Genomic DNA, 14,485 nt, shown 5'->3' with positions numbered 1-14,485 from the left:
AATATTTTACGAGTTGACAAGGAGTTTGACACCCCTGTCCTAGCCCACCTGGGGGTTTCCCGCTGCTCCCTTCCTTTGGCGTTTGAACAGTGTCAGTTTGCTGGCATGACAAGCCCTTTCCCCACTCCAGGACCTGAAATCTTTTTGCACCTTCTTTACCTGATGCCGTTATTGGTGGCCTCTGCATTAAACTTGGAACAGCTGTCAGCCCTTGATCCCCATGACTGTTTCTCCCCACACACAGAGACAGACACGCCACCCTACCCCCAATGGCCCCTCACTGGAACTTTGTCTCAGATAAGCATTTCAGACGGAGAGGTGGAGATAGAGTTTCTACTTTTATTGTAAGAACAAATTCTGTAGACAAAAATTGCACAAAACTACCACACATTTGGTTCAAGACATTCCCGCCGGCAAACCTGCTTGGCCTGTTTCATTAGAATCACTTCTCAGATCCACGAGAGCTTCTCCTCCGTGACTGCAAATGAAGCTTCTGTCTCACTTACAACCCCTACGAAGAGGAGAGAGTCTCGTCATTGTAAATGGAATGACAAAGAGAGAACGTCTGTTGACTTCAAAGGCAGAGGAACGAAGGTATTTAGAGCACTCCCGGGTGAGGTGGGATCAGCCGTTGCTCAGTCTCAGAGAAGAGACATTTGTGCTGGGACGCACACCAGGTCTACTTTGTTTTCTCCTGAAGAGACTGCACTTCAGCAGAAGAGACTCTGGGCAGCTCAGGGTTAAAGTCCTTGGACTGGGTTAAACGGCATATAACCAGGAAACAAACTTGCTCCCTTCTATACTGTGAGGACGTTACCTTGCCAGGCAGTGAAATACCTGCAAGAAAATCACCCAGCTCAGAGCATACTAAAGACTCCACAGGGTGCCCTTCTTTTAAGTTGGCTTGTTTTTTCATAAATGCACACATTCTTTCCCTGCAGCAAACTAAAATGAATCAGTTGTTGTATAAACCCCGTTATTCTTTCTTCTCTCCAGCACTTTGATTAAAGTATTTATTAATACAAGCTAATTACCTTCTTGGATGGCCTTCCTTCGATCTTTGATATAACTTCCTCTTCCACAATCTCTGCAGCTTTCTGGGGAAAATGGGGGAAAGGTACAAGGACTCAGGCCACGTCCATTCAAGGCAATGAGAGAAGGCTGCCCTTGTGGTCAGAGGTGGGATTCAGCAGGTTCTGACCAGTTTTGGAGAACCGGTAGTGGAAATTTTGAGTAGTTTGGAGAACCGGCCAACACCACCTCTGACTGGCCCCACCTCCCGAGTCCCAGCTGATTGGCTGGGTCTTCTTTGGTTGCCCTGCACAGGAGAACAGAACTGGAAAGCAGGTTAGTGGGATGGGGTAGGAATGGAGATTTTACAGTAGCCTTCCCCTGCCATGCCCACCAAGCCAGAGAGAGAGAGACTTCCAGGCCTGAGGACAGCTCTGAACCCGCACTGCAATTCTTTAGGGCAGGTGTCTAGACTGGCTAGGGAATTCGGGAAGTTGTCCACAGATCTTAAAGTTGCCAAGGTTCGACACCTTTTGGGTAAAAGATATGAGCCAGCATCGTGTGGCGGCAGCCAAAAAAGCCAATGCAATCCTAAATTGCATCAACAGAGGGATACAATCAAGATCAAGTGAGGTACTAATATCACTCTATAAAGCCTTAGTAAGACCACACCTAGAATACTGCATCCAGTTTTGGTCACCACACTATAAAAAAGGATGTTGAGACTCTAGAAAAAGTGCACAGAAGAGCAAGCAGGATGATTAGGGGACTGGAGACTAAAACATATGAAGAACAGTTGCGGGAACTGGGCCTGGCTAGTCTAGTGAAGAGAAGGACCAGGGGAGACATGATAGCAGTCTTCCAATATTTGAAGGGCTGCCACAGGGAGAACCTATTTTCCAAAGCATCCGAAGACCAGACAAGGAATAATGGATGGAAACTGAACAAGGAGAGACTCAACCTAGAAATAAGGAGACATTTTCTGTTCAACCAATGGAACAGAAGTTGCCCTCGGAAATTCCAACTCTTGTTATTCTGTGTTCTGTATTCGGATTGTTTGTGAATGCCAGGAGACCAAAATACATGCACTGAGAGATCCTCCTACCTGGTCTACAGGCAATTCAACCTGCGTGTTTTCATCCTCTCCAATTTCCTGCGCATCCACCGTCTCCTGCCTTCCTCCTCTCCTTTTATAAACACTTTCATCTTCTGAAAAAAAATAAAAATAAAACACAAGGCAACATGAGATCCCTTCGGAATAACGTGCACTTCCCTCCTTGTGCGAAAGCTCCAGACCAGTTAAACTAGGGGTGGGCGTGGCCAGCGCATGACGCATGTGACCCACAGGCCACACGTTTGACGCCCCTGCTCCAGATCCAGATGGTGGCTACAAATTAGCTTTGATGCCTTTATGACTGATCTGGCAGAAGAAAGCCCTGCCTGTGTTTACAAAACAAACCATGATTAACAGAACCATGGATACTGAAGGCATTGTGGGAGAAGCCCTGTGGAGTCTGTGCTCGCCCTTTTCCAGCATTTCAGGCATTCACTTTCCTGAGCCGCTGCGGACATCAATGTCAGTGTCCCAATGAAACTTCCCATTCTCATTCAGTAGTCAGAAACAAAGTTCATCCAACATAGCTTCAGAGCTGCAGAGCTTAATACAGAGCCACGCCAAGGCTACTTCCAGTTTCAGTTTCCAAACAGTCCTCCTTGGCTGACTTAGTTGCTATGTCTATTCATTGGCTGACCTTGTCACCATGCTCTCTTCCAGTTCATGAACATACTTCGGACACTATCACCATAGCATCCTCACCAGTTATAGCCCACCCTCCGCCTTTCACGCCTAGACATGCGTGTTTTTCCTTCTCCATTTATTTATTTTTACCTTGGGCAGAATAGTTGCCAGGGCCCTGGCTCACTTGTCTGACCTGGCTTGGCTTGGCATGGAAGACAGATGTCGCTTTATCTTGGTGAGGATATTTCTTAGCTGCCCTGGACTCAGAGGGACGCGGAGGGTCTCCTGCAGGCATGATCCCTGTGGAATGCACCCGCCAAGGCTTCAGCTGGAAGTTCAAGGAATGTTCATCAGGGCCAGTTCAAATCATCACCAGCAGCTCCTATTTCCATCCTCTCAGAGTCGTCCCCACTCCACAATCTCTTTCTGTGCCAAAAATAAATAAAAAAAGCCATTCCCTGCAGAAAAGGTGCCACAGCTCCCCTCCTTTTGGATCCGTAGCCATTGGGAAAGTGGGGAGTCCCTGGCGCACACCCAGGGCTGTGAGATTTCAACTCGCCCCCCAGCTCCATCCAGGCCAGGAAGGATGGCAAGGAGTCCAAGCCTCTTTGGAGGGGAAGCGGCTTCCCCATGCTTGTTCCAGGCCAGTGGTAGCTAACCTTTTGGGGCTCCTGTGCCAAAAATTGTGCACACGCTTGCACGTTCACGCTCACGTGCCAGCACCCAGAAGGCAGTGCACGCCCCCCCACGCCCACTCCACATGCGTGCGTAATCACCGTGTGGTGGGTTGGACTAGATGACCTACAAGGTCCCTTCCAACTCTGATTATCTGTTATCTGTTAACCGGGCGACCAGGTCAGGGGTGTGGCCAGCCAGAAGTTACTACCTGTTCAGCGACCCACGCCAAATCCTTGCTACCAGGTCACCAGAACCGGTGCGAACCCAGCTGAATACTACCACTGGCTCTAGGGCAGGGCTGTCAAACTCGATCGCATGCATCATACGCTGGCCACGCCCATGCCCAGTTTAGCAAAGGGGGGGAAAGTCACAATATGTCATGTGACAATGCCAGGATGCCGCGAGTTTGACATACCTGCTCTAGGGAGACCCCACCCCCGGACAGGCTCTGGCCCAGCACTTTGCGATTTTAAGCCCCCTTCCCCAAGTCAGATGTGAGCAATCCCCAAGGCCCAAAGAAGTGTGCCTGACTCCCTGCTTCGCAAAAGGCTAAATTATTACTACAGGTGGTCCTCAGCCAACTTCTTACCAACCATTTGAAGTGATGATGGGCCCCAAAACAGGTACGATGGGCCCAGATTTGAAGTGACAGTGGCTGCCCCCTTCCTCCACAGTCACACAATTGTGTTTCAAATGCTCAGCAACCACCTACAGCTTCTTGTAGTCACATAACCACAATTGACTTTTTTGCCACAAACTGATGTTTACTTCCAATTTCTAGCAAAAAATGCCCATGGTGAACCAGGGGTCCACTTAACAACCACAAATTGAGTTAAACACCATTATGATTCTCTTAACAACGGCCACAAAAAAACTAAAATCGGGTTGGTCACGTGATGACCCCTTAACAATGTAAAATCTTCTTTTCATAAAAATTATAAGAACACAAAAAGCAGGACATTTGGAAAAGTCAAAAGGTCAGCTGTGGCTACAAAATCCAAGCCCTTTTAGGTGCATTGTATTTCTTAAAAGGGTGGAACTTGGTTAGGCGGTTGCAGCTGCTATCTTGACTTCTTGGACACCCACAAACGCCTGCAGATGCCCCTGCTGATTACGATTTGGACCCAAATCAGCATCGTGAGGGAGATGTAAGGGCCCTAGGCTAGGTGGATAAGAGCCCACTTCTGAAAGTCTCAGGAAATAGGGCTTCCCCCTTATTTCCTGCCAATCAGCTGGAGATCTTAAGATGCAGGCAGGACAACTTCCCAAACTTTGCTCGAGGTTTTCAGTATACACAGGTTGAACATAATATTAATGAATTTAGCCCACCGAGCCTTTTATTGCGGAGAAAATATATTCCCCAAAATGAGATTTTTATTGCAGAAACTTCAGTGTTTTATATATACATATACATACACACACATACATATATAATGTAATTTAGAGGTCTTTGAGAATATAGAATCCCACTTTCAGGCAACACGAAACATTAAAATCCTGCACTTTTTGATTTAAGTTTGGCAGACTAAACCCTCCAAATTCACTTTACCTGTTGCGCTGGCTCAAGGAGTGCCGAGTCGCTGGCTCCGTCTTCAGAGACCACCTGGAGAGAATAGAAGGGAATAGAAATCACTAAACAGGTAAACAACATTGTGAGGTTTTCCTGATTCTGATCTTAGCTAATGCAAAACCCCAAACTGGTAAGACATTAAATAATGAAATACTGAAATGTAATAATGCTGTACACATCTTATTTTTTTAAAGACAAAATGTGATCATCGCACATCAAGAAATGTATCAGCCTACAACCTCCCAAAGTTCCAAGTGATAAAGATTAAATATTTGGCCACCATATTTTTTCCCTCCCTCTGACAAATGACTCTTGTAGATGAATTTTCTTCTTTCAGCACAACTTAGGTTACTTATGGGGAATTTTGGAACAGGCAGAGGGCAAATGGCAACCATGCATGCATAACCCATCCACCAGTACACAGAGAAAGTCATGGACTCTCCCTTGTTTTTCAAGCCCTGCATCTTGCCTCCCTCTGCCAAAAGCTCCGTGCTACCACCCCCTCCTCGCTTGACCCTCTTTCTGGGGAAGGGCACATAGAGCCAGGGGCTGCTCTAGTTTACATTTGGGACCCAGGAGCTCTTGCAGTGATGGAGGCTGGCACTTTGCTCTGCAAGATGCTGCTTTTCCCCAGACCTAATAAAACATTTAGACCAACTATAACCTTTTGCCTTCCAATCTATTGTAGCATTTTAATTTGAACGAATACCACGTCCAGGGGCAGTAGCATTAGTAAGGGGAAGAAAAAAGGGGCCCCTCTTTTCTGGGATTTTCCTAAGAGTGGGAATGCCTGCTCCATGATCTCCTGGGAAGGGGGGGAGAAGCCATGTGGCTGGGGGGAATTCCTACTTGAGCGGAATTCCTCCATGATTTTCAGGGCTGTCTCAGCTCAAGCCATAAGAATTTTCCCTCACTGGGAGGCAGGGCCATATATGTCCCATCCGTTAATCCCAAACACAGCAGAATATCTTTTTAAAAAAAAGTCTAACAGGAACATTGACACATCACACACCTTCTCCAGAGGCAACATATTTTTTGCTTCTTTTCAGACAGGAGCTGCTTTAGGAAATCCGCTCTCATGGCTACTTACCCCCTGATTGTAGCTCCTTCTGTTAGCGGGAAAGTTCCTACGAGCAGAAAAGCAGCACATTCATATCCACAGCAACTGAAGATGTTTTTCCTACCTCGCTGAGATACCTTGCAGGGTGATGGGAAGAAGGAATCACCTTGAGGAACAGGAGGGAGAGTTGCTACCCAGACAACGGACAAGAGAACGGACACGAGGGTGGCCTGAGAAGCGACTCAGACAAGAACCTCTCCAGTTCTTCTGAAGAGAAAAGGAAGAGGCAGGGGAGCGTAATCACACCTGCAAGATCCTGTGGATGCGACAGCAAAAACAGTCGACCCCTCCACGGCCCTAGTTTCTTAGCCTGGACTCCCTCGACACTCGGGGTCTGTAGGCCCAGCACACGCTGTCTCTCAGCTGCCGTTGGCTCCCTTTTCATGTGCTAGATGCCTGCTCTGGGATCGTGGCTCTCTTCTTGGTAGTTTCTTGATTGGTTTATTTGCCTAGGGAGATTCTCAATCGTCCAGGTCATGGTTGTCCCAGAATTGCTTTCCCCCAAAATAACCGGACATTCTTGGGTTTGTTTTCTTGAAAGCGTTTTACTTTTCATCCAAAAAACTGAAGAACTGAAACTGGAGAAGCTTCTTGGATGAGAAGAGAAACGCTTTCAAGAGGAAAAAAACCAAAAAAGTCCAACTGTCTTTTAGAAAAGCACCTTTGGGACACTGTTGCTTACTGTTAGCTTGTTTGGCAGTTCCTCATTGGGGTATTGTTTGCTTCTTGATTGTTGGTCTAGTATTGAACTTGGTGTTGATCTGTGTTTATCTGGGTATTGATTGCTGGCAAGGAGGAGGTGTTTTGGCCTTTGGGGGTTTTTTGTTTTCTTTTGGTTTTTTGATTGACTCTGACAGGGCAAGCCACTGGTGTATAAAAAGACAGCAAAAGACACCCCTCCCTTCTAGCACTGAGGATGTTACCTAATTGAGTAAAGAAGCGTCTGCAAGAAAAACAACCCAGGTCAGAGGGCACCAAGGACCCCACGGTTCAATCCTGAGCCCCAAACATTCTTTTACCAGTTTCCCCCTGAAGGAACACAACGTATGAGCCCTCCCACGTTTCCCCAAGGTCTCATTTGGTTTCTCTCGGACAAGGAAGATTGGAAGCACAGAGGTATTTGGAGAATGTGGTTGGACAATGCTGCTTTCTTCTTCTTCTTCTTCTTCTTCTTCTTCTTCTTCTTCTTCTTCTTCTTCTTCTTCTTCTTCTTCTTCTTCTTCTTCTTCTTCTTCTTCTTCTTCTTCTTCTTTTTCTTCTTCTTCTTCTTCTTCTTCTTCTTCTTCTTCTTCTTCTTCTTCTTCTTCTTCTTCTTCTTCTTCTTCTTCTTCTTCTTCTTCTTCTTCTTCTTCTTTTTGTTCTAAGGAATTGTATTCTGCACAAAGGAGCCTGCGGCTGCATTTCAGTCGCATTGATTCAGTCTTCTGGATGTGGGCCAGATTGGCTACCATTTAAATCAATCTTTCTCCTGAGCTAAGCAGGGGCACCTCAGTTGCCTACCGAAAGGGACGATGAGGGATTTTGGGAGGCACCAGTAGTTCAAAGTAAGGCAAATCTTTGTACTTCTCCAGCCCCACAGCCACGTAATATTCGCCATTCACCAGCTCCTCCCCCCGGGAGACGAGGTCGCCGTTCAGCTTGCAGAGCCTGGCAGGAAAAGCATAGCAGAAACAAGTTCATGAGAAGTGGGAAGAAGCTGAGGAAGGCTGGCTGGGGAATTCTAGGAGTTGAAGTCCACCCAACTTAAAGCTGTCAAGGTTGAGAAGCAGTCTTAAAGAAAGCTTATTTGAAGTACATGGGACCAGCTTCCATGAAAATATGTACAAGCTTGCAGACAAATTTCTCTATTTCCCGTAATATGAAGCACAATGGTTATCAGCTTTTAGGCCCTTACGTGCACTTTGCAGCATAATTGTACGTACATGTTACATACAAAAGGATTGTATGCAAACATACCCTTAACCTGAGTATTGAATTTACCCATTGCTGAATTGGGGGAACTATATTAAGTTGTCTCCTAGGTTCCACAAACCAACCAAGATGAACACTAGGCAAGTTCATCACATGGACAAAGGCACCTACTGGGCTTTATCTAACCAGGTAAGCTTCTGTGTAAACATAGCCAGAGAAGGCTATGACATCTTCTACAAGTTTCCTCCTGTTTAAAGACTGAAGAGGAAACCAAGAAAGCTTTGGGTCAGAAAAACCCATTCGTAAAGTAAATCCAATGACCCCTCTGCTCAGTGGTGAGATTCAGCCAGTTCGCACCGGTTCAGGAGAACCAGTAGCTAACTTTCTGAGCAGTTTGGCGAACTGTCTGTCGGGAGAAATCTCCTTCCAACAGCCTTTTGTTTTTTCCCACTTTATGGGGTTAATCCTGTCAGGAAGGTAATGTTCTGGTGTGCCTCTGTGTTTCTAGCCTAATCCTGTTTATCTTTATTGCTCTGTTGAAGTGTTTTCAGAAATTGGCTCTGCAGTTAAGCCTTGTGACATTGTAACAGCCATTAGTGCTTCTTGGCAGTACACCAGACTTTCTATAGCCTGAGTTCTCTGGAGTTTTTTCCTCTGCTGGTAACTTGACATTCTTAAAGGGGAAGGGTTGTTTTAAGCTGTTTACACTGCTTTAGTGGTTCCTGGCATTGTCCTTTTGGGGTGTACTTCCAACACCACTGAACCCCCTCCCGGCCACTCCTTGCTTCCTCCATCTCCAATTAAGAGTGTGAGGGGGCAATCGCGAGCCTCTTTCTTCCCTGGATCAATAATCTCTACATGGAGCAATCTGGCTAGTCTTTGCCTTCTTTGTTACCAAAAAAGGGCTCTTCCCCACTCAGTAAAGCCAGGGTAATATATATATATCCTGGGGTGGGGTGGGGGCATCAACACAGCTGAGTATCATTTGGGGTCATTCTGCGCCCAGGAAGGTTGCTTCACAACTCTGCTTTCTATGCCAAAAGCTTTATTTATATAAATAAAGCTTTTTGGCAAAGCACAGAGTGAGCAACCTCCCTGGGCGCAGAATGACCCCAAATGATACTCAGCTGGTGTTGATGCCCCCACCTCACCCCAGGAAGACAAGGTCCCTCCGCTTCTCTGGAAGCAGGACTCAGTGCCAGGACCCCAGTGTACAGAGACCCCCAGGAGGCAGCCCCCTCCAGACCTTAAGCCAGAGAATTTGGAGGGCTGAACTAGCCTAGTTCTGAAGCAGCAAGGGGGCGGCAGAGCCTTTGATTTCCCTCCCTCCCCCCAAGAAATAGACAAGGATGGTAAAACAACATGGAGAGCACTTACTTTTTCACCACTCCAGTGTGCAAATTTGCCTTTTCTGACAAGCGGCTGAGGACGATGCCCCATTCCTGCAAGGCGCTCCTGGCCAGGACCATTCGAAAGGGGGGGCTCAGCAGGTCTCCGTTGCGGAAAACGCTGGAATAGCAGAAGCAGAAATCCTGGCTTCCTTCCCTGTGGAGCTTCCTAAGGGAAGACTCCCAGCTATTCCTATTTCCCTCTCATTCACCTGTGGGGGGATCTGGATTTCATCCAATTGTATGAATGGAGCACAGGTGAACGTCTGGACTCCACCACAAGCAGAGTGTATCTCAAGTCTTCTGTGAGTCTTAATTTATTTGTATTTATACTTCAGATTCTGGCAGAACTTTACCCGGGGGAGGGGACAAGGGTTTGGTCCCTTTTTCATAACCCTGCCTGTGTTTTCCGATCACTTTGCCCTCTTTTTTCTTATCAGGAAAGGCTTTACTGGCAGTAAGGGCTGGATTAAGACTGGGAAGACCCTCTGAAGAGGACCTCCCCACTCAGCACTGCCCCTTCCAGGTCTGTGACAATTCTGTTCTTCTGCTACAGAGACGATGAATTGTGCCAATTCTGCCTTTAGTTAGCTGTTTCTTTCTTTGTCAGATGTTTATCCTGCCTTTATTTTAAACGGCAGCTAACATACCTAATATTCCTTCCTCCTACTCTTTCTCCCCACGACGACTCCATGATGTGGATCAGGCTGAGAGACAAGCCCAGAGTCACCTAGCCAGCTATGGCTAAGGCGAGAGTAGAATTCACCACCTTTGTTTCGTCTGCTACCTTAACCTCTGGACCAAAGTGGGTCTCCTTCCCTGAGCTGCCCCATTTCTTCCTTTCCTAACCCGAGAGGGAATTTCCAAGGAGAGTCACTCACTAGATGACACAAGGAAGGTTCGTTTGCCGCTTCCATCCTGCCGTAACCATCACCTTCTGAGGAACACCTGGATAATTCTGAATGCCAAAACATCATTATCATCAATAGCAGCAACAATAATCCATCATTATCTGCCCTTTGTAGTTTCTAGTCAGAGGTGGGATTCAGCTGGTTCTGACCAGTTCTGGAGAACCGGTAGCGGGAATTTCAAATAGTTCAAAGAACCGGCCAATCCCACCTCTGACTGGTCCTGCCAACCCCATCTCTTCTCTGCCTCCCATTGAGTCCCAGCTGATCGGCTGGGTCTTCTTTGGTTGCCCTGCACAGGAGAACAGAGCTGAAAAGCAGGTTAGTGGGGAGGGGGAGGGAAGGGCGGTTTTGCAGTAACCTTCCCCTGCCATGCCCACCAAGCCACGCCCACAGAACCGGCAGTAAAACATTTTGAATCCCACCACTGCTTCTAATGCTATGTTTCTTAACCTCAGCACCTTTAAGATACATGGACTTCAACTCCCAGAATTCCCCAGCCGGCTCCAAAGTCCAAGCCCAACATGCTCAAGGCCTTAGAGGACCCTGGCTTGCCTCTGCCTCCTTTGGCAGAATATCCTCTTTTAGGTTGCTTTTATTATATTGGTACATAATACAACACTTTGACAATAGGCAGGCGGCTTCTGGATCCGAAGCCTCTCCCGATAGTTGAGCCTTTTGTATTTGCAAGTATTCCTTTGCAGAGCCCCCAGAAGGGTTTAGGGCAGGGGTCGGCAGCCCACAGCTCTGGAGCCACATGTGGCTTTAGTGCACCCCTGCTTTAGTGTCTGTTGAAAGTTATAACAGCACTGAAAAAAGGGCCTTTTTCACAGCAACCCCATGGTCATGTGATCCAACATTCGGGCGCTTGGCAGCTGGCATGTGATTACCATGGTTGCAGCATCCCAGACTCACACGGTGGCCATTTAGACCTTCACAGCCAGCTTCCGACAAGCAAACTCTGTGTATGGGGGGGTGGGGGGAGAGCTGGATTTAATGACCACGTGATTCACTTAATGGCCGGTACTGCATAAAATCCGCTCATCCTGGGACTTTCCTAAAGCAGAACTAGACTGTTCCGTTCTGAAACCAGCTTTGGCCCACCTGTGGCCACTTACTCACCTGGGCTCCATTTTTTTTCTGGTGCTTGTTCAGCTGCTTCATTCCAACATTTGCATAGCTGTCAAAAATGATTTGGGAAGAACATGAGCCACTGAGGTTTTGAGTTCAAGACTCAGTTCAGAGCAGACTCACCTACTACTATATCCAACCATTCCTTCCATGAATGCTGCAGACAAATTGCATAAGCCCTGGTGGCTGCATCTCTGGACGTGGCCAAAGAGTGAGGCAAAGTAACTCTTGAGGGGTGTTTTCCAGTCAAACAACCAGCATATCCTTTGCCGTAGACATGGATTAGATTACAACTCCCATCACCTCCAATGTCATTAGATATGCTCCAGATGGGGTTCAACTCCCAGAATTTCCCAGCCAGCCATGCTGGGAGTTGAAGTCCACATACTACAAGCTGCCAAGATTGGGAAACACTGAGCTGGATCAACCAGAGAAGACAAACAATACTGTCCCTTCAACACATCTTTAATTCAAAGAAGAGTTTGAATTTATCTTTAATTCACACACACTCCAATAAAACTTGTGGGATGGACACCTTCTCTAGAAGGAAGATGAGCTGCACGTGTGATGCATTCTTGAAGTAAAAAAGCAGAGTTCCACCACCCCAAACCCCCAACTCTTACGATTTAAATGATGTTTCTGGCAGCTCAAACAATTGGCCAGCCGAAGGCAACCAACCCCAAAATTCTGTGCAGTAAGACAGCAACTAATCCCAAACTATAGCTAAGAGATGGCTGTGAGGCCGACATTCCTTAGCTTTCACCAATTAGGCACCTGCTGCAGGAGTCGGTCCCTGTAGGCTGGCAAGCTCAAAAATGGCCCCACAATGGCTGGTTGGAGAAAGATGTCCAAGGGGTAGAAGTTCAAACTTTGCTCATTTTTTGGAAACAAAGCCAGGGGCTTCTGGTGCAACCGGTGAAAAGACTCAAGGCAATTCTCTGTGCTTTGGGACCGAGGAACGAAATGAGATTTAAGGGGAGATGTCCTCAAGTCCAATGCCAGAAAACCCCACAAAAATAGAAACTTTCTACTACAGCTTTTTCCAACCTGGTTTCCAGATGTACAATATTAGGGCTATGAATTCTCTAAACTCCAAATTCTGGACTTGAAGGATTCCACCACGGGGAGGCCTTCTCTTCACTATTCCAGGCGCTCTACAGAGCTGTGACTCTCTTCTTTGAACAAAGGCCACTTAAATCTTGTGCTGGAGAAGCTGCCGCGTATCTACGCAATTTAAATACTGGCGGCCCTCTTGATACTCCCACAAGGACAAGGGCTGCTTGAAGACTGACATCAGGAGTTTGGTGTTGTCATAATTCAAGGGTCCTGGGTCCTCCCTTGGAGTCTAGAACAGACAGACAGCTCTAGAGAACAGCCCAGCGCTTCAAGAGCCTGCTCAGGCTGCCTGTTCTGCTTTGACTCGGGTCTCTCTCACTGGTCCTTGGCTGCAAGGGAGAAGTAAATTACTAAGAAGGGGCTTTGGTTCCCCTGCCGGTGCCAGATTGGCACTTGGCTTGGCTTGGCTTCCCCTGGAACTCTGGGCCTTGGGAGGGCCTCTCCTTGCCCCACCCGCCAGGCTCACACTCTGTCACAGCCTGCGCGGAATCTACTCCATCTTTCCCTTGGACCTTCATGCCAGTGAATGGGTCCTCTTCCCTCCCGCTCCCCTGCTCCCTTCTGGCCCCCAGCAGTCCTTGAGGAAGGCGCCTCTGGCTTGGAGTGGCAAGCCCCTCCCTCCTCCCCCACCCCCCAGTTCTGGAGGCGGAGGAACAGCGTGTGTTCCTCCTCCTCCTCCTCCGGTGCTGCCACTGCAGAGGCTCTCATTCTACCTCATTCTGCCATGGCTGCAAGGGCGCCCAGAACAATTGTCCACCTCGGCTGCTCTTGTGTATTAACCCTGCCGTTTCATTCGGCACTATTATCAGGTTCGAAATTCATCAGCTAATTATAGTACTTTTACATAATCATCATTACCACATTTAGGGTATTCTGTAATCTAGTACATTTTCATTTCCCCCCTAAAATCTTTTTAATGGCCTCTATTTTAGATTCTCATCTCGCCCTTGATGTCTGGTATATATACACTTCTAAGTTTTTATGACTGTAGTAAAAAGGGACGGGGTTAGGTTGCTTACTCAAGCCTTTTGAACCGCTCAAAACCCGCAGCGACGTATTGGCACCCGTTCTGCAGCTCGCTCAGCTCCATGATGCGATGACCCCCTCGAGGCGTGTAGATGCTCCTAATGGCCACGGGGGCTTGGACGGTGCTGGTCACTTCATTCAAAAAGGCATCAAAAGTCAGGAACCGGCGGTGGCTCACAACAAATTTCCGGCCAAGGAAAAAGGGATCCCCGTTGCGAAAGACCACCACATTCTTGGCAAGGGGTGCCACTGCCACAGTGCCTGAGACCATCTCTCCCGGGCTGCAGACCGCAGGCGGCTCGTCTGAGAAGGCTCCCTGGCAGAGGGGCACCTTGGGGGCTTCTGCAGCCAAATGGCACCACTCTTCTGAGTGTGCCAGGCTGCCTTCTGAGAGGAGAACTATGCTGTTTCCATAGTGTCGGTTCAACAAGAGAGAGGGCGTGCCCTCCCCTTGGTGAAAGACTTGGGTGTGTCTGTGGCAGAAAGTTCTCTTTTGTGGAGCTATGAGTAGCCTCTTTCTAGAATGACAGCGGGACCCCCTTCAGCCCTGGAAGCAGAGGTGCCAGCTCCGCTGTCCATGAGATCAGAGGTGGTGCCGTAGTGAAGGTGGGACTACAAAGACAGTAACACGCTCCTCTCTACTCTTCTGCCTCTGCTCGATCTAGTGCAGATGGCTGGGGAGTAAGCCAGGGCTGCCCCAGTCTGGGGAGAGTTCTTGGGCGAAAAACATAATAAACTCCACAACGTGAAGTGCTTTCCCCAGTCAGTGAGCTTTTCACATCCCACCCAGGCGCAACGGGCGGCCTTGTGCTGCCACCAGGGTGGAAATGCAAGTGCTACAAAATGACTCTGAAGTGAACAGCTCATGTAAAATGCCAATCTGTTTTG

At 47.9% G+C, this 14,485-nt stretch overlaps 1 protein-coding gene across 2 annotated transcripts; it reads right to left on the bottom strand.

Moving 5' to 3' along the window:
• Positions 1–327: 327 nt before the first annotated feature.
• On the bottom strand, positions 328–13,984 carry DCDC2B (doublecortin domain containing 2B). 2 transcript variants are annotated; one of them, XM_087939527.1, is made up of 11 exons: positions 13,591–13,984; positions 11,447–11,504; positions 10,298–10,374; positions 9,406–9,537; positions 7,618–7,764; positions 6,088–6,124; positions 4,977–5,030; positions 2,900–3,077; positions 2,117–2,220; positions 1,035–1,097; positions 328–511 (listed from the first exon to the last, which is right to left on the bottom strand). In XM_087939527.1, exons 1-11 carry the CDS (start codon positions 13,866–13,868, stop codon positions 503–505), a joined length of 1,137 nt encoding a protein of 378 aa, XP_087795653.1. In that variant the 5' UTR covers positions 13,869–13,984; the 3' UTR covers positions 328–502. The 2 variants fall into 2 exon arrangements, with proteins under 2 accessions (XP_087795653.1, XP_087795652.1); XM_087939526.1 differs by lacking the exon at positions 328–511 and adding an exon at positions 734–837.
• Between the last annotated feature and the right edge of the window lie 501 nt (positions 13,985–14,485).

Source organism: Pseudonaja textilis, chromosome 10 (genome assembly GCF_049901715.1).
Source record: "Pseudonaja textilis isolate UNSWEBS1 chromosome 10, rPseTex1.2, whole genome shotgun sequence".
NCBI classification, from domain to species: domain Eukaryota; kingdom Metazoa; phylum Chordata; class Lepidosauria; order Squamata; family Elapidae; genus Pseudonaja; species Pseudonaja textilis.
This window is presented reverse-complemented; position numbering and strand designations above follow the sequence as displayed.

Excerpts from the sequence above, each read along its gene's own strand:
- DCDC2B (XM_087939526.1), bottom strand. The coding sequence starts at position 13,868 with ATGGTCTCAGGCACTGTGGCAGTGGCACCCCTTGCCAAGAATGTGGTG. Across the intron at positions 9,538-10,297 it reads AACCTTCCTTGTGTCATCTA|CGTTTTCCGCAACGGAGACC; the intron begins GTGAGTGACTCT and ends CTGCTATTCCAG. Across the intron at positions 838-1,034 it reads AAGGAAGGCCATCCAAGAAG|GTATTTCACTGCCTGGCAAG; the intron begins GTAATTAGCTTG and ends ATTTTCTTGCAG.